At 45.2% G+C, this 19232-nt stretch overlaps 2 protein-coding genes across 2 annotated transcripts in view; one reads left to right on the top strand and one right to left on the bottom strand.

Annotated features, from left to right (window-relative positions):
* The first annotated feature begins 204 nt into the window (after window positions 1-204).
* Window positions 205-14980, top strand: NUP54 (nucleoporin 54). The gene is made up of 12 exons (XM_054990631.1): window positions 205-307; window positions 3521-3604; window positions 3719-3862; window positions 4767-4993; window positions 6123-6310; window positions 8038-8234; window positions 9158-9212; window positions 9884-9977; window positions 11215-11322; window positions 12611-12730; window positions 13863-13973; window positions 14281-14980. The coding sequence occupies exons 1-12, from the start codon at window positions 253-255 to the stop codon at window positions 14407-14409; spliced, it is 1512 nt and encodes a 503-aa protein (XP_054846606.1). The 5' UTR covers window positions 205-252; the 3' UTR covers window positions 14410-14980.
* Window positions 14981-15458: 478 nt separating this feature from the next.
* PPEF2 (protein phosphatase with EF-hand domain 2) overlaps window positions 15459-19232 on the bottom strand; it is a 46259-nt gene continuing 42485 nt past the window's right edge. Inside the window, exons 17-18 of the mRNA XM_054990589.1 lie at window positions 18204-18291; window positions 15459-17521 (exon numbers count right to left, since the gene is read on the bottom strand). Of these exons, the coding sequence (XP_054846564.1) occupies window positions 17334-17521; window positions 18204-18291 (276 nt within the window). The 3' untranslated portion in view covers window positions 15459-17333. The remainder of the gene's footprint in view (window positions 17522-18203; window positions 18292-19232) is intronic.

Raw genomic sequence — 19232 nt, 5'->3', positions numbered from 1 at the left:
TGTAGGTCGCCAGGCCACACCTGGAGGTTGGCAACGGCGGTGGTCCCTTAAAAAGTACATTGTTTACTCTCATCTATCTAGTTTTTTAAAACCGGAAGCTGAGGCCGTGCACTCGTGTCATCTTTCCCCCAGCACCGCGGCTTGCACGGAACCCTTCCCTTTGGAGTCTGCGTTTCCAGCCGGACCCCATGAGTGACGGACGTTCCCGGGTTTTGGAGTGGCTGCCGCCGCGGCCTTCCTTCCGGCTGCCTCATGGCTTTCAACTTCGGGGCAGCTGCCGGCGCTGCAGCCGCCCCGAACCCTGCTGGTGAGTGCGAAGCCGGCGGGAAGGCGGGAGGATCTCCGGGGTGGAGAGGAGGGAGGGACGGAGGTGAGCCTGGGACGGAGAGAGGGCCGGTCGCCATAGCAACTGCCGGGCCTCGTCTCCCTGGCAACCGGTGGCCTCTTTCCAGGTCTGAAGCCTAGAGGCAGGTTGGCCTTCGTTTCAGCGGGGTTCTGACAGGCAGAAGCTCCACAGGGGCTTTTCCCAGCAGAAGGGTGGAGAGGAGAGCTGCACCGGTTGGGTTTCAACCTGCCACGCAACTTATTTTTCTTACATTTATTCCATTCAGTTTCTAGCCCGCCCTCCCCGCAAGCAGGCTCAGGACGGTTTGTGTGTGTGTGATGTGTCGTCAAGTCACCTCTGACCCTATGAATGAAAGACCTCCAAAATGTCCTATCATTAACAAACTTGCTCACATCCTGCAAACTGGAAGACGGGGCTTCTTTTATTGAGTCAAGCCATCTTGGGTTACAGCAATAATAATCATATTACGGTACAGATTAAATAGATTTAAAATCAAAATCCGCAAATATATAAGATAGAGATCTATAACATTTATCAAGTCATGCCATCTAATGTTAGGGGCACAGCAGCCCTAGCCTGTGGATAGTTTTAGGTGGGTAGCCATGTTGGTCTGCAGTAGAACAGGAGGATTTGAGTCTGGTGGCATGTTTGAGACCAACAAGATTCACAGAATAGAAGCTTTCAACAGTCAGAGCTCCCTTCAGATTTGCAGGGTTTGACTTCAGTGGCACCTTCTAGACCAACAAGATTTTCAGGGTGGAAGCTTTGGAGAATCATTCTGCATCCTGACTCCCTTCTTTGCAACACCCCTCCCACCTTCTGACTGGGATCTAAGGGCTCAGGCGTCTCAATTCCTACTTGTATCTGAAGAAGGGAGCACTGTCTCTTGAAAGCTTACCCTGAAAATCATTTTCCTGCCTTCTATGAGCTTTCATTTCCTCACTTCTACTGATCAGAAAGTTTTAATGCTTAATGTATGTGTGTTTTTTCTAACTAACCCTGCCTTGCTTTCTTTCTGCTTCCCGCACATCAGGATTTGGTGGGCTTGAAACAGGAAACTCCACTGCCAGTGGGTTTAATTTTGGGGGTTTCGGCTTAACTGCTAATCCTGCAGTGAATTTTAATATTGGGAATTTTGGTGTGTCTGCTACCTCGGCGCCACCGTTCAATTTTGGTAACAGCCTGCCCAGTGCAGGTAGAGAATGCACACTAATGGTTTTTGTAATCACGTTGTTGCAGATACGATTCCAAGAATTCCCTTGTGGGTGAAAGATCCATTAAAATCTATGGGATAAGCTTTCAATTAATGCGTTCAGATGTAGGCAGACTGCTTCCTTTGCATTTATTCTGGGAGATAGTTAAATAAGTTTTTGCTTGTTTGGGGATAAACTGGTTTTATATACCAGAGGCTCAAGCCAGATCAGCAGGTATCCAAGTTTGATTTAGACAGTAATAATGATTGGCTGTACCTCCCTGGCATAAAACCTGTGCTTACTTGGACAAGGATGCCTCCCCTTCACACTTTTTATCACAGCAAATACTTGTCAAACACGAATACTTCTGTATTGCTGTGTGTGGTGTAGACCAGCTCTCAAGGGTTCGTATGGATTTTTAGCCACGCAGGATTCTTAATTAATTTTATTGGGAAGGATGTATGATACAACATCTTTGTGCGTGTGCTCACAACACACAGTTACTCTGTCCCTGTGGATGACTGTGTATACCCCAGAACTGTCATACCTACAAGCTATTGCTGGATGAGAGCTCAGGTCTCTCAGCATCCTAATTCTTCTCTTTCTTGAATTCTTGGACTCTACTGCATGTCTGTGTTTTTTTCTTTTCCTCTGTGTCTCTTCATTGGATTTCAATCATTCTGAATCTCTACCACAATTTTATCAAAGTTTTGTGCGGAAATAACTTTTATACGATCAGCCAAAAGCCAGTACTATCCTCTACTGAATGTTGAGGAATGTTCGCTTGTTTATTTAAATGCATTCAAATAAGCTGGGTTTGAGGGGGGAAAGACCCTAACTTTTAAGCGTTATAATTTACTACTTATCTGTTGTGGATTGAGTTGATACTCTTAATTTTACCAGATTTGGAATAGCCAGGCATAGATCAGCATTTCTACCAGAATATGTCTGACTAATGTTTGGCATTTCAATATCCAATATTTTTAATATATTTAATATTAACATTGTAGTTCTTGCAGCTGTTCGTATAGGAAATCATATCCATTCCATAGTCCCCTCATAGTTGTATCCTGCAGCACTTTCATATGTGTACCATGTAATTATCATCCTAGCTACGAAAGATATCATTTGTTCAGGTGCCAATTCTAATAACATGCATTTGCTTTTTTTGTCAGTCTGAATGGCTTCCATGACACATCATTTTTTCCCTTACTGTTAGTTTAAAATTCCTGTTAGATCATTTCAGTGTAAGGAATTACTTGGAAGGTGTAACTTGGCGTTGGGTGGGTGTTACAGAGCCTGTCTTGGGACCCCTATTTGCATGAAACAGATTCTTTTAAAAGCAATATGTATATCAAGAGTAGCTTGTGAAGTGCAAACTAGAATTTGCAATGGCTTTTAAACCATTTTAATTGGTTTTATAATTAGCATACAATTGGGAAGATTTAGTGCTCTTCTAGAAGAAGGGCTTACGGGCTGAATGAGTGCCTGTGACAGCTGCAGTTCATGGAGGAACTGCTATGGGCTGTTCCTTAGATGCATTTTTGTGCCCATTTAGCAAAATAAAAAAGGTCTACAATTTGGAACATACTGATCAACATTAGCCACCTTCACATCCCAGTGATTCTCAGGTCTTTCGCCGCACCGCTTGACGAACACTGATGCTCTTGTTCAAAGGCATGTATTTCATTTAAATACACATACGCAGTGGTATTGGTAATCATCATAGTTATCTTTCCCCTTCTAAAGAAAAAAGAAACCATGTTGTCACTGGAGGTGAAACAGCTGTGCTAGCGTTAGCATCTTTCTCTCTACAGTTGATACAGCTTTAGCCCTGGAGAGTGGGAGATATTCTTTGATCACATCCACAGCATTCATTTGTCACCATCTCCCTTCCTAAAAACCTACCAGCATGCGTTTAAACACTCTCTTTGCAAAGCAGCTTGGCCCTCCTGTCTGACTTGTACTTTTGGTTTACTAGGAGCCTTTGGAGGGTTTGGAACGGCAACCACCACAGCCGGACCTACGTTTAGTTTCTCCACTCCTGCAAACACAAGTACCCCTGGTAAGAGCCTCTTATTTAGAGTGTGTCTTTCTTTCCTAGTGCCTGTTTCAGGGCAATCCATTTATGACTTTGCAAACCATCTCTCTTGTGTCGTGCTGCTTTTCTTCTTCTCAGGGCTATTCGGTGCCACTCAGAACAAAGGCTTTGGATTTGGCGGCGGCTTCGGGACAGCAGCAGGCACCGGTACCGGTCTCGGGACTGGGTTGGGAACTGGGTTGGGATTCGGAGGCTTCAGCACCCAGCAGCAGCAGCAGCAAAGTGAGTGTGCCGTATTTTACACAGCCACCTTTACTTGATTAAAACTTATTGCGTTCATGTTTGCTCCTAGGCCACTCTATTCTTTGCACATAGGTTCCAGGGCTCAACGACAGAAATTAAAACATGTGCTGTCTCCTTGCCTTACAACGTAAACAATTTTCGACTGAATATGTTCAGCACAGTGTTCTTACCAAAGGAAAAAATTTAATTTACTTTTTAGAAGATGTTAACCCTCAAATTACTACATGTGTAGCTTACAAAATTAAGTCCAAGCATACCACTGTATCTTAATCGTTGGACACCGATTCATTCTTATCATTGACTATTCTTTTAAGTGATTGTTTTATGCTGTTTTTATCATTTATCAGACCTCTCTGTATCTATTTCTGATTGTAAATTGTCACTGCTTTTATGCCAGTAAAGGCATGAAATTGAAATCGAATTGAAAACATGTGCTGGGGTTCTGTTCTGGCACAAAGAAGCCCGGTTCAGTGTTCTTTTTTCGCCATCAAGTTGCAGATGACAAATGGCAACTCCGTAGGGTTTTCAAGGCAAAAGGCATTCAGAAGCAGTTTGCCATTGCTTGCCTCTGCATTTAGCAAACCTGGACTTCTTTGGTGTCCCATCCAAATATAAACCAAGGCCCGACCTTGCTTAGTTTCCAAGATCTGATAAGATCAGGCTAGCCTGGGCTACCCAGGTCAGACCTGGTTAAAACTATTCAAAATGTAACTCTTATTCTGTATTTGTGCTCCTTCCAAATTTATTGTTGGGTGGGTGAGGGAGGGGAAGGACTTGTACTTCCCAAACTCTAACGGAGAAGAAGCAATGAGAGTAGCTTGAGTGGGGGCATGATATCGATGGGTTCCAGCCAAATGACTGCCTCTCTTGCCATCCAATTTAGCACTAGGCGGCCTCTTCAGTCAGCCTGCTCAAGCCCCTGCCCAGTCTAACCAGCTGATAAACACAGCGAGTGCCCTGTCTGCACCTACACTCCTGGGAGATGAGCGGGATGCTATTTTGGCCAAGTGGAACCAGCTGCAGGCGTTTTGGGGCACAGGCAAAGGATACTTCAGCAGCAGCAGTGCCCCCGTGGAGTTCACCCAGGAAAACCCGTTCTGCAGATTTAAGGTACGAAAGGCTAGTTGCGAAGTCTCTCTGCTTGCTTGCTTGCTTGGGCACTGGGTTTACATATAGCCTTTGGTGGAGAGTGCGCTCAAGTCATAGCTGACTTATGGCGACTCCTGGCGGGGTTTTCATGGCAAGAGATTAACAGAGGTGGCTTGCCATTGTCTGCCCCTGCAACCCTGGTCTTCCATGGGGGTCCCCCATCCAATTACTAACCAAGGCTGACCCTGCTTAGCTTCTGAGATCTGATGAGATCAGGCTCACCTGGGCTATCCAGGTCAAGGCACATACAGCCTTTAATGTATATTTAATAATAAACTCCAAATTGAGACATGATCTTTGTTTTATTTACTGTTTATACCCCGCCTTTCTCCCCATGGGGACCCAAAGCAGCTTACCTCATTCAGCTCTCCTCCGTTTAGTCCTCATAACAGCAATGTGGGGTAGATTAGGTGGTGTGTCAGGCTGGCCCAAGGTCACCCAGCATGCTTCCATGGCAGAATGCAGATTCCAACCGGAATCTCCCAGATCCTAGTCCAGCTCTCTAACTTGGGCCAACCTGGCCTCTCTCCTCAATGATTGGAACATGTGTAACACTTCAAAGACCTGCTTTTATGCCAATGTTGAGTGTAAAGATGAAACTGCCTTATATTGAATCTTAGAGACCAACAAGATTTTTCAAGGGTATAAGCCTTTGAAAGTCAAATCTCCTCTCTTTGGATCTGAAAAATCTTGTTGGTCTCTGAGGGGCCACTGAATTCAGATCCTGCTGTTCTACTGAAGACCAATACATCTACCTACCTGAAATTATATTGAATCTGTCAAGGACAGTATTTTCTACTCGGACTGGCAGTGGTTCTCCAGGTTTTAGGTAGAGGTCATCACCTACTACATGAACCTCTTAACCGGAGATGCTGGGGATTGACCCTGAGAGCTTCTGCATGCTGAGCAGATGCTCTGCCTCTGAGCCACACCCCCTTCCCTTTGTAGCTTTGAGAGCACAACTGTATTTCATTGAAGCTTGATGAGAGCAGCATAATCTGTGAAGTCTGGTTTGCCTGCCCCACCCCCTTCCAGCCAGTGATGTGCATCTTTTTCAACTGAAAAGGCTGTTTGTTTTGCTTTTAAATAGGCTGTGGGCTACAGCTGCATGCCCAACAACAAGGACGAAGATGGTTTGGTAGCCTTGGTCTTTAATAAAAAGGAAGCAGAGATCCGAAGCCAGCAGCAGCAGCTTGTGGAATCGTTGCACAAACTCCTGGGCTCCAACCAGACTCTTACTGTCAACGTTGAAGGTGTAAAGACAATGCCCGATGACCAGTATGTAAACAGTCTGTATAGCGGATATTCATCCCTTTCAGATCTAAGCTTGCTGGCTCCTTGGTTTGGTTCAAAGTGTAAAGCCAAGCTATGGTTTATTTTAACTATGCAAACCCCCGTTTGTCTTTCGAATGATCACTCAAACCCTGGTTTGCCTCACTGAATACTGATATAGTTGTCTTTGCTCTAGCCAGTAGTGTCTTTAGCCATTTGGCACCGGGAAATAAACCAAGATATATCTTTGTTGGTATGTCACACTAAAACATACTTGTTTAGAAAATGTGCATGTTGTCTCTGGAGAATCGTCTTCACGGTGGCACACAACATAAAACTGATAATGAAGCCTAACTGTGGTTAAATAGTAAAGAGTCCAGTAGCACCTTTAAGACTAACCAACGTTGTTGTAACAAAAGCTTTTGAGAACCACAACTCTCTTCGTCAGATGCGTGCTGTGGTTCTCGAATGCTTATACTACAATAAAGTTGGTTAGTCTTAAAGGTGCTACTGGATTCTTTACTATTTTGCAGCTACGGACTAACACAGATAATTCCTCTGGATCTATAACTGGTTAATAACTCAACTTCAAGTTATAGGGCTGGATCAGGACTAAATTTTCCGTCAGCAGAATTGAACCCCACTCCCAGACCCCTGCCCTCACCAAAATGCTGCTTCTGGGGGATGCAGGACCCCGGGCGTTCTGAAGTGGGAAGGGAGAATCAGTGGAAACTGGCGATTAATCTGGATCCAGCTCATGGTATCACATCCTACTCTGACGTATGCTAGCTCACCATATTTCATGGAACGGACCCCGTCCAGAGAATCACACTATCCATGCTGAGACCATCTTTTCGCCTTGATATCCAAGCAGATCAAACTTTCAAAAACGTATTTATTGATTTAATATTTTACAAAATGAAAGTTACAGCAAAGTAAGGTGTGGAAGGACTCACACAGGATAAAAATTAACGCAAAGGGCAGGAGGGATACGACAGGCAGGGAAAAGGAATATGATCATTGTGCAGATAGAAAACCCGTGAGATTTAACCTTTAAAGCCCTGTTTGGATTGTCCAGTATATCCAGTGCTGCATTCGGACATCATAAAGCAGAGCTTGCTTTAATTGGAAGCTTTCTCCAGAGCTCCGCACATGAGCGGAGGAACAAGTTGTGTTCATTCCCCATATGCACTTAAGCAGTCTCACTCTGCTAAAGAGCACATGTAGAAAAGACACAAAAAGGAAGATTCCCCCAACAAAGCTGTTTGTGAAACACGTAGGGTTATTAAAGATTCTTCCCTTTGCACCAGTTGCTCTTTTTCCCCTTTGGCGTGCGCCATACGACCAAACCTTGGCTGTTTGTGAGATCTGAATTCAGTCATGTTGGTTTGTCACCTGCCTCGTGCGATGATAATCTCAGTGAACGTCCTCCAGGCCTTTCCATCTGTGCAGATTATAATGGCGGGGAGGCGACTGGTTGGCCCACAGTTTGTCCATGTGGTGACCTGCTAGTGTCTGAATCTGACCTTTCAGAAGGGCCCCTTCTTAAATATGGCTTTCCGTGGTCACATTTCAGGTGGCATCTGAGCAAGAGAGACTGGATATTTTCTACCCCCGCCCTTATAAATTAAATATTTCAAGATGGACATGTACTTTTGAATTAAAAATCTGTTGTTTTGAGATGATGCTTTCACTCCGCCCCAGACAGAGTAAAAGTTACGTTGCTTTTGTAGGACTGAGGTCGTCATCTATGTGGTTGAGCGGTCACCAAATGGGACCTCGAGGCGAGTCCCGGCCACCACCCTGTATGCACACTTTGAACAAGCAAACATCAAGACCCAGTTCCAGCAGCTGGGTGTTACCCTCATCATGGCCAGAACAGAACTCTCCCCGGCCCAAATCAAGCAGCTGCTGCAGAATCCTCCTGCAGGTAAGCTGTACTACGACTAAATCTGTTGGCTGCTGATAAGCAAACTCCTATTAGAATTGAAGTTGACCGCATTTAACATACCCTGGTATTGTTCCTGTATGCAGCTCAAAGGCCGCTCCTCCCAGCAACGAACGGCCGTTGCTGGGACGGGGGGTGGGGGGAGGCAGGCAGGCACCCTTTCACCCTTCCTGGGTGCAGCCTGTGCCAAGAACCCACTTCTCAAATACCTTTTTAAGTTATACATTAATAATTTTGTTACATTTTAATTAACGTCTGTATTGGTTGCTGTAGCATAGCAATTAAGTAGTTGGGCTGTGAATCGGCACTCTGTTGATTCAGATCCTACGATTGCCATGAGCTCAGCAGGTGGCCTTGAGTAAGCCACTCCTCTCCGCCCTAATTTTGAGCTGCTATAGCATGGTGGTTAAGTGGTTGAGATGTGAATCAGCACTCTGCTAGTTCTAATCCCACGACGGCCCTGGGCTCAGCAGGTGGCCTTGGATAAACCACTTCTCTCCGCCCCAGTTTTGAGCTGTTGTAGCATAGCGGTGAAGTGGTTGGGATGTGAGATAGCACTCTGCTGGTTCGACTCCCACTGCTACCGTTAGCTGAGCAGGTGGTCTTGGGTAAGCCACTCTTCTCAGCCCAGCTCCCCAGCTGTGTTGTGTAGATGACAACACTAACTTTGTTCATTGCTCTTAGTGAGGCACTAATCTGTCTAGCAGAGTGGTATATAAACACAGTAATTGTTACTATTTTTATACTGATGTGAGTTTATTTTTGCCTGAGAAAACAAGGGCAACATACCACCAGTGTTAAGAGGTATTTACTGGGGACGATTTGTTAAGTAGGTGCAGAAGAGCAGGAAAATCTTGCTCTGGAGACGTTCTTTGTTGACATAGCTTGTTTTTGCCCCCTGCAAGGTGTTGATCCTATCATTTGGGAACAGGCCAAAGTGGATAACCCAGATCCTGAAAAGTAAGTGGTTTGCAGAATGGTGTTTACGAAGTCTTACGGCGGGACCATTTTTTAAAGGGAGTGTATAATCGAAGGAAGGAGGGTGAAGACAGAGTGGCCATGCTTGTAAACTTCTGCTAATGAAGTCTGCGTGCTATGAACAAGACAATGTGAACTGTTGGAGAAACACCGAGAGAGCTGTGTCAGGGTCTAGTTTTGAAAGTATTCACTTCAAAGTAGTCCACATAAAAGCTAATTCAAATGCTTAGAAAGGACATGCGAGACAACGGCAACTCGGAATGCATGGGAGGGATTACGTATTTGAATGTTCCCCCATGATGAAATCTCCCTCCGTGTGCAAAGCTAGCCCATCAAAGGGAAAAAATACATTATTGGGGGTGGGGTGGGGGATTAAAATTGTTTCCTTCCATGTGGATGTGCTGGAGCGAGTGAGAAAAGGCTGGGGGAATCAGGCCAAGGCCTTCGGACTGGCAGAACCCAGTGTCTTTTTTTTATAAAGAAGGGCTGTCTTCCGGGTCACTGTTTGGACTATCCTGTTCTTTCCTATCCATGTATCGTTTGTCCTGTTTTAGAAAAGACCACTCTTTTAGCCAGTAGCTTGCAATACTTGTGCGTGTCATTAAAAAAAACGGTATGGCATTGTCCACTTTTAACACTCTTTATTTCTGTAGGTTGATTCCAGTGCCGATGGTTGGCTTCAGAGAACTGTTGAGAAGGTTGAAGGTCCAAGACCAGATGACAAAACAACATCAAACCAGATTAGATGTGAGCATAACACTGCCATGCGCCTGTTGCGAATGTTCTTGGCTCTGGCTAAATCCCACAGGGCTGGGAGACTTTTCCCCGGCAAACCCCGAGTCCTAAATGCTGGCGATCAATATCCATAAGCTCATGATGACACTGCTGGTGGGAGACACTTTGGGGGAAGAGATTTCTAAATGTTTCCATTTGGAAGTTGGCAATCAGAACCGTATCGAAGGCTAGGCAGCAACCCCTGATTTTCATGATCGCCAGCTCCCTTTAATAAGCCAGGTGAATGCCCGCTTGATTTGAATGCATTGCATGCTGTTCTTCAGCAGTCGCATTTTGAAATGATCTTATGCTGGGCCTCAAGTGCTGAAACGTTCCATAGGTTTAAATCAACCCATTCCCTTCAGGACCTACTTGAAGTGCTCGGGAGACACATGCGACCGTGAAATCCCAGGGGCCGTTTTGGCTTTGGGTGGGGGGATCAGACATGGTGGGTCTTTCTTAACTAAAGATGAATTAGGCAGCTGCAAGGGAGTTGTGGAAAAGGCATTTTAAAAGGTTAATAAAGGAAGATAATCCACGCAGCAGCAGCTGTGGAAGAAATGTACCTTCTCCCTTCTTCGAGGAAAAAAAGTTGCAAGCCAATAATCAAGGCTGCTGTAGATCAGACTATTGTACAGAGGCCCTGACTTTAACAACTTAGACCTTAAGAGTGTGAAGGAGAGCATTGTTACGGATTCTCTGCTCCCATCCCACCCAAGAATTCCTAGCTTTTCATATGGTACTCAAGTTTCGCCACCCTAATTTTCTTTGGCTAAGTGGTGATAAGACCTCTTCTGTTATACAACCAGTCATTGTGGAACAGTCTGCAGTGGTGCCAGAAGCACTTACCGTACTTCATGTTCCTGGCTGGTTAGTTAAAAGAAACGCCTTCTTACTAGCAGGCATTACTAGTTTGGTGCACCGGATCTGTTGCTCTCTGCTTGCAGCTTGCCTGGGGTATGGCTTGTGTGTGTTCATCTGTGCAAAGGACTCTTGCTTCCAGAGCAGGGACTTTAGTTAAATTACTTGAGTTGTGTCCTGACCTGTGAATTGGTAACTAGGTCGTTAGAGGGCAGTCAGAGAGGTTTTACATAGCCAATGACATACATAGAAGCGAAGTGATTCATTCAAAACAGGCACTCTTTTTGGATGCCCAGCTGGGCAGTGGCATGGCCTCCTTGCTGATCTGCTGTCCCCCCCCTTTCTTTAGATAATATCAGAAGACATCAGTGAGCTGCAGAAAAACCAGACGACAACGATGGCCAAAATAGCCCAATACAAGAGGAAGCTGATGGACCTTTCACACAGAACGTTGCAGGTTGGCTGTCATTCACCCCGTGTTGGTTTGGCCAGGTGGTAAAGGGGGGAATCTGAGAGCTCTGAAAGACCTGTGACTGACCCAAGGTCACCCAGCTGGCTTCAAGCGGAAGAAGGGAGAATCCAACCTGGCTCTCCAGATTAGAGTCCTGCTGCTCTTAACCACGACACCAAACTGGCTCTCCTATCAGTAAGCCGGTAGGAATTTTGCAAGCCGAGCATGAATGCAAATGCCCTGCCCTAGTTGTCCCCCAGTTACTGCTATCCAGAGGTAGCCTGCCTCTGAACATGAAGGCCCGCTTGAGCTGTGATGGGTTACAGTCACTGTGTAGACCTCTCCTCTGGGCTGAGTCTCCTGGACTGAGTCTAAGCCAGTGACAGCAAATTCTCCAAGAACCTCCTTTTCATATCCTCAATCTACAGACCGTCAGTGTCATTGGGTGGTGCTGAGCAACCCCTGAACTCAGTAGGGCAACAGCCCCCCCCCTCCGAGGCCCCCCTCAGGGTGGGGACTGTTGCCCTACTGAGCCATTTAAGCTCAGGGGCTGTTTTACGCTTGCAGAAGAAAACGAGCTGAGCACTTTGTTAGGACTAGAGAGGCATCCGGCTGCAGAACACTCGACAGAGGATGTGCTGGACTTGGGAAGGCCGGAAAGAAGCACAGCCGATAAGTGTGAAACCCGGAAAAACGTGATGTGTTCTGGAAGGAATGTTTAGAATTGTCTGAGTAAAGCTTCTGCTCCACAGCCTTGGGTCGTGATCCTGGCTTAGACACACACTCTCTGTGCTTCCCCTTTTCAGGTTCCACCCTCTCCTTTGCCCCATTTTGTTTTTTTTTTTTAAAAAAAGCAACAACCAAGGCATTGGGTTAGGGTGAAATTATTATGTGGGAGGCCTAGACAAACCCACCGTATCCGTCCTTGAAGCCTGTATCTCTGTGTTGTTAAATCACTACCCTGAAAATCAATAGCGTTTCCAAGTAGACAAATACTAAGTTGCAAACTTTGCGGCAGGACCCCTGCTCTTTATCCCAACCTCTGTAAAGCATCGTGTGCGTCTCAGCGGTGCAGTGCATTGTTTCTGTTCCCTTTCTTGAACAGCATTGGAAGCACCAGGTAGACCTGACTGCTGCTGCAGAAAGCCTGTTCCTTTTTCTCTCTGGTACCTAAGTGGGCTAGAAAAAAAAAGAGGAAAGGGAAAAGAGTCAGTTTGGCATGCTCCTGAAAGGAGACACGTTTTGGGGCCAGGCAGGCCTTCTTGGCCACGCGATAACTGATTTCTTCGCCCAGGTATTAATCAAGCAAGAGATCCAAAGGAAAAGCGGCTATGCCATCCAAGCAGACGAGGAGCAGCTCCGCGTGCAGTTGGATACAATTCAGTGTGAACTCAACGCACCTACGCAGTTCAAGGTTAGCAATTCACGGTCTTGTTATAGAGAGCCCTGGGGTGGGGCGGGGTGGGGTGGGGTGTGTGTGTGTGTGTGTGTGTGTGTGTGTGTGTGTGTGTGTGTGTGTGTGTGAGAGAGAGAGAGAGAGAGAGAGAGAGAGAGCAGAACTGAGCAATGGTGCTCGAAGGTGATTGATCCCTCTCTGTCCTTCCAGACAAGTGACACAACACTTTTCCCCTGTGAATTTGCATTCCATCTTGCCAACGTGAAAGGCAATATCCATCCTGCACACAGATACTTGTTATCCCTTAAGTGTCATAGAAGGTCTCGCGTTAGGCTTGCGGTGTTCTGGCTTGGTGCATCTCAGAGCAAAAACTGAAAAGTCTGGAGACTTTGAAAAGTCACGTGACATGAGTCCACCTGAAGCTGAACTGAATCAGGCCGTTGGTCCATCAAGTCAGTATTGCTTGTGCAGACTGGCAGTGGATCTCCAGGGTCTCAGGTGGAGGTCTTTCACATCTACTACCTGATCCTTAACTGGACATGCTGGGAGTTGAACCTGAGATTCTCAGCATGCTAAGCTGATGCTCTAGTACTGAGGTACAGCCTCTCCAGGACCCTCTGAAAGCCTGCAGAGGGAATAGTTCCAAAGACCACACAGGCTGATCAATGGGTCTTGCTTTCAAATGAGTACAAGGTTGTAGCCTATGAGAGAGATGGTGCAGAGTCATGCCAGTGGCTTACTGTCCAGGCCTAATTCTCCTGAGGTCCTGGGAGAAGGCTTCCCCCCAGCTTTCCTAATGGTGACCTGGTCCACACATGTAGCAGAAATAGATGGTGGAAAGGAACATACCACTTCAGATTACACTAGGGCAGATCCCTTTTTAATCTTCCACCCGATTAAGTAGAATTCTTGCAAGTGGAAATCCAGCACAGTGGAGAGAAGCTACAGCAAATCTTTCTCCCTGTTGTGCACAGTTGCTGTTAAGAGAGCATTTCTGCACAGACAAATATGATTCCCCACTCCATGTGAGCCCAAAAGTGGTACAGTCCTTTTTGCTCCCTCATTTTACTCCATGTGTCGACGGTCTCCCAGATCCTACCAGAGAAGCCCCCCTTCTCCATTCTCTGAGTTTGATGCTTGTCTTTCCCAGGGTCGACTGAACGAGCTTATGTCCCAGATCAGAATGCAGAACCACTTTGGAGCGGTGAGATCCGAAGAGAGGTACTACGTTGATGCAGACCTCTTGCGGGAAATCAAACAAGTGAGTATTAATGTCTGTGAATCAAGTTTCAGCTTCTATCCCCCTTGTTAAAAAATATGTTATGCCTTAGACCTCAAGAAGGGATTATAAACTCTTAATAAAAAGAACTACAGGTGATTATGAGGAAAGGGTTACAGGGCAGAGGATGTTCCGTTCTTGGCAAATCTGAATGCTGGTGCCTGCCATTTTACAAATTAAGTACTGGTAATGATCAAGAAATTAGGGCAAATTTGTCTTGGGAGGGGTAACTGTTTGGAAAAGAAGCTTTCGTTAGTGTTTTTGCTGAGCTCCCCATCTTCTTTTTTAGCATTTGAAGCAGCAACAAGAAGGTCTGAGTCACCTGATCAGCATCATAAAAGATGACCTGGAAGATATAAAGCTGATAGAACATGGATTAAATGAAAGCATCCCTATCAGAGGAGGGGTCTTCAGTTGATGGATCATTTGCTGTCTCCAGAGGTCTACCATTTGTTGTCCATGCTTAAAACTCACTGGGTGTTTTGTCAATAAAGTTAAGGGGAAAGTTCTGAGAGAGATCCAGTACTACTGGTATTCCCCCAAGTTTTTCAGCTTCAATCTTCACAAGATTTTAGGTTTATAAAGCTGATTTTAAGGGGTGGGAGAGATTTAGAAACAGCTTCTGTAATCTGGGCTTGCGTTTCTACAGCATCAGTTGTGTTAAAAAAAAACCTTCCAGTGTTAACGGTCTTGATAGGAAACATTTTCTCCCCCCCCCCCCACTACAAATACTGCACAGAAGAACTGTGCCGTGTTAATGCCGCCCCCCTCGGTCTAGATAAGCTGCCTAAACTAGAGATCCTGGAGGGTGTGGAACTGGCTGTGTGCCGAGATTCTCCATGGCTATTTGTGGATCTGAAGCTCTGGTGTCAGTCCAATTTTGTGTTTTTGATTATCAGGACCCGAAGGCTATATTTTTATATCTCTTTACTTGATCACAATTGGCAATTCTTCCTTCTAGAATGTAATAAAAACAGATATATACATCAGCATTGGTCTCGAGTGCTGTCTTTAGCGGAACTCTTGGTTCTGTAAATACCCTTCAGGGACTAAGTCTTGGCTCTGATCTCCTCATCAGGATTTAAGCAGCTGCCCCTAAATGGAGTCACTCCCTCCTCCTCCTCCTCTTCGGATGCTACATCTGCCAAAATAGAGAAAAGTGACTAGAATTGCAGCCTCCTGAGCCAGGAAGCAGCAACTGTTGCTCTTTTACAAATACTGCCGTGAGGCACAGAACTGGACCTGTTACCTGTCTCTAGGCTGTGCTTTGCCCCAGGTACTACAGGCCTCTACTGTTGTTCTTTGGCCTACTAAGCTAACAGAAGTGGAAACCACAAATGAAGGCAACAAGGAAAAAAGTTAACTGCAATATATTATATCGATGTGTGAAAAAAGTAAGTCACAGTAATGAACTCAATGCACAAAATAGTCAATAATCAAAATAAACTAGTCAGTTACGCACAGAAATCCCTGGACTCACAAACAATAAATGAGTAGGTGCCTAAGATATAACAAAAGACAAAGTGAGGAAAAAAGTCCATCCACAGATAAGACAGTCAAAACAGTCAATCACGCAGATACTGCAGTCCCATTAACCAGTATTTATTCCTCAGTCTTTGTTGTTCTTGCAGGCAGTGAGTTGAAAAATGATACCCAGCTGGGATAAAGTCCTCCCCAACTCACCGCCTGCAAGAATAACAAAGACTGAGGAATAAACTAGTTTGTTCTGCTTTTAATACCCTTCACATTCCAGTACAGTCTGCTTTGCCCTTGCCTCTCCTCTCTCCATCTGTTTGCAAGTTTTTGACTGCAACCCTTCCATTTTTTGTTTAATAAAAAGAGCATGCTGCAGAATTCAACTGCAGGACAGATTTTTGCAAGATGAGGCAACAGGTTCACTTTCCATATCTGGTCATTTGGGGCGGGGGTGCAAAGAAGACATCAAACGTCCAAGCTTTCAGCTTGTGAAACACTAAAAGAAAATAAGCTGTACATTAGGAAGCCAAACACATGGTGAGTCATTGAAGAGGAAACTTGCTAGGCAAGGGTACGGACCAGTCTCGTTTGAGGGCACATCAGCTGGGTGCTGCATTTGGAGAGAGAGCAGACGTCTTGTTATGTGTGCAGGGCTAAGAAGTACTTCTGTGAAAGGTGGGAGATTCTAATGTCCCCAAATGGTCCATCTTGGCTACTGATTCAGGCTGATCAATCAGAAGTGCAGGGCCATCCAGACAAGGATGCAGGGTAAATAATGATGCTTTCTGCATGGGAAATTTTGGGTTGAATCTTGGATCCATTTTGCTCATCATAGTTTCTTCCTCTGGGGAAGTGAGCCTTCCACAGATGAGAGCTTCCATATGCTGGAAAGAAGCCTAATCGTACGTTGGGGGTGGGCTGTGGCTCTGTGACAGAACATCTGCTTGGCATGCAGAAGGTCCCAGGTTCAATCCCCAACCTATCCAGTTAAGGATCAGATAGCAGGTGATGTGAATGGCCTCCACTTAAGAAGACCATAGAGAACAGCTGCCTGTCTGAGTAGACAATGGATCTTGATGGATCAACAGCCTGATTCAGTATAAGGCAAGATTCATGTGCATGTGGAATGGATCAGTATTTGGATTTGTACATTGTGTTAACCATTACTGCTCCTACATCATTGAAAAGTGGTATATAAATGCCATAAACAAGGTGGAAAGAAACCACTGGCAGTTTAATGGTTTGGCCACTAGGTCTGTTTTAACTAAGGTGATTTTGACAAACTAGCACTCAGCTCACAGTCTGGTTAGCCCCAATAAATAATGGTTTCCTTGCCACCTCCTAGCCTGGGGGTGCTTCACTGGGGAAGAACCCAGGATTAAACCAGAACATCTGTGTTGGTATATTGCAAAAAAAAACATAGTTAAGGCTAACTCTGGTTAATAAACCAACTTCATATCCAGGTTTGGTGGATCCTAGCTGACCACAATGTGGATTTATGACCAAAAAAACTCCCTACAAAGAAGCATTTCATACATCTGTATTTATTCTTCAACGTGTTTTAAAACTGAAGACGATGTTTAAAAGGGAATGCAGCCCAACACCAAAGTCCTTGAATTCTGCTGTAGAAGAAAGCTATGCTAACTCCTTGTATTGAAAAGCCAACACTGGAAAATGGTGCAGCCGTCCAGTTCAGAATGGCAGCATGGGCGACCAGCCAGCATCTGACCTCTGATTTGCAGTGACAGAGTGCTCTTTTCGTCAGAGTCACAGGCACATTCTTGGGGTGAAAAAAACATTAGTCTGGTTTCGAAGTGGTCCCAAAGGTGACCTTCTTCCAGGTGGGTTGACCTCGTAGATGTGGGCTTAGTCAGCAGTTTGTGCATGTGTGGAAATGCGGAAGGCTTCGAGGAACTCGTTGAAATCTATGTTTCCATCTTTGTTGAAATCAATGCTACGAGCCAAGTCGGAAATGCTGCTCTCTGAGATCTCAATATTCATGTGGGTGCTGAACAGCTTCCAGGTCTGGTGGAACTCTTCAAAAGAGATTAATCCTGTAGGGACGGGGAATAGAGTTATAGCCTATTGCGTCCCTGAGCAACAGCAGCTAACAACCTCCATCCCACGTCCTTCATTTATACCCTGCCTTTCTCCTCAATGGAGATCCAAAGCAGCTCACATCATTCTCTCCTTCATTTTATCCTCACGACAACCCCTGTGATGTAGGTCAGGCTGTGCATGTGACTGGTCTAAGGTCACCATGGCAGAGCAGGGATCTGAACCTGGGAAAAACCCCAGCAGGGGTCACCAAAAGTCAGCTACAACTTGGCAGCACTCTCCACCTCCATGTCGTCTGATACTTTAACCACTCCACTACACTGTCCCAATGGGGTCCCTAGTCATCCGCACCATAATCTAGTTGGATGAGGCTAAACATCTGCCTGGTCTAGCATCCTGCTTCCAACTGCATCATAAAATGGCGAAATCATAGCCTGATATTTGTGCCCCGCAACTGGTATACTACTTCTGAACTTGGATGCTCCGTTTCGCTGTTGTGGCTACTAGGTTTTAATGGACAACGTCTTCCATCAGCAGAGGAGATTCTTGCATTTTATATCAGGGCAGGGGAAAGTGGCAGGGAGTTTTCAGTGGGTGCTGAAAAGTGCCAGCACTTTAGATCTGGGTCCAACCAGACCAGCCACCACCCTAAAAAAAAAAAAAAATCAATGCATTTACCTGAATGGTCGCTATCTATGATATTGAAGATAGTCTCCAAGTTGGCGAGATTTCGGTAAATGGTTTCCAGTAAACTCGACTGTATGCGCTGCAAAAAACAGGACCGCTATTTATCAGCCTTGCACCGCCACCCAAGTCACTAGCCTACAAAAAAAGGTTTCTTAGTTCCTTCTGCCATGCTCGTGGTTTAAAAATAATTATTAAGTACTAGCTTTCCATGACATAAAAAAGTGATCTTAAATCATTTTCCTCCAGCCCGGTCCTGAAATTGAAAGTGGACTCAGCTGCGAGGAAATAAGGGTGAAGGAAAGAATATTAGCTGGGCAGAATCAGCATAAGGAAGAGTGTCTCCCGCATGTCTCTTCCATAGTCCCATCATCTTGGTCAATGCAGTGCTGTGACTACAGTCTTGCTAACTGTTAATAACACAATCTCTACATCTTCCTAAAATTCTCTGCAAGAGGGAATGGGGGTGCTGTACGCAAAGCAGATGCTCTATTATTGCGCCGTAGCCCCTCCCTACTTTGGTGATAGAAGGATGCGTATCTGCCATGATAGATTTAACTTCTTAGTAATAATGCAATGCTCATTGGTGATGTATTCCCAGGCGAGGGAGGACAGACCCCACTGCTGTAATCGGCCCGTCTCTCTAGCATCTTCCCTGTTGCTCTCTCATAGCTCTTGAGAAGTTAGAATTCCTAGAATAAGTCAAATTGTTTGATATAAACGAATGTATGATCTATATGGTTTATGATATATAGAAATACCTGAAATTGAAAAATTGGGATAAATTGTTTATCTAAGATGGAAACAAAGGCTTACAGTTTGGGCATATAATGTTAAAAATAGTTAAGGATGTACTGCTTAGAATAATGGAGAATATATATTTGTTTTAGATAGAGGAAGTTAATAAAAGTAAGGGAAAGGGGACAAAGGGTTGGAAAGCTGTTGGAAGTCAACAAAAAGGGGGGGGAAAGGGAGGGGGTTAGAGATGAAAAAATTGGGGAAAATTGAATGTAAATGTGGAAA

The sequence above is a fragment of the Eublepharis macularius genome, chromosome 10, assembly GCF_028583425.1.
Source record: "Eublepharis macularius isolate TG4126 chromosome 10, MPM_Emac_v1.0, whole genome shotgun sequence".
Lineage (NCBI taxonomy): Eukaryota > Metazoa > Chordata > Lepidosauria > Squamata > Eublepharidae > Eublepharis > Eublepharis macularius.
This window is presented reverse-complemented; position numbering and strand designations above follow the sequence as displayed.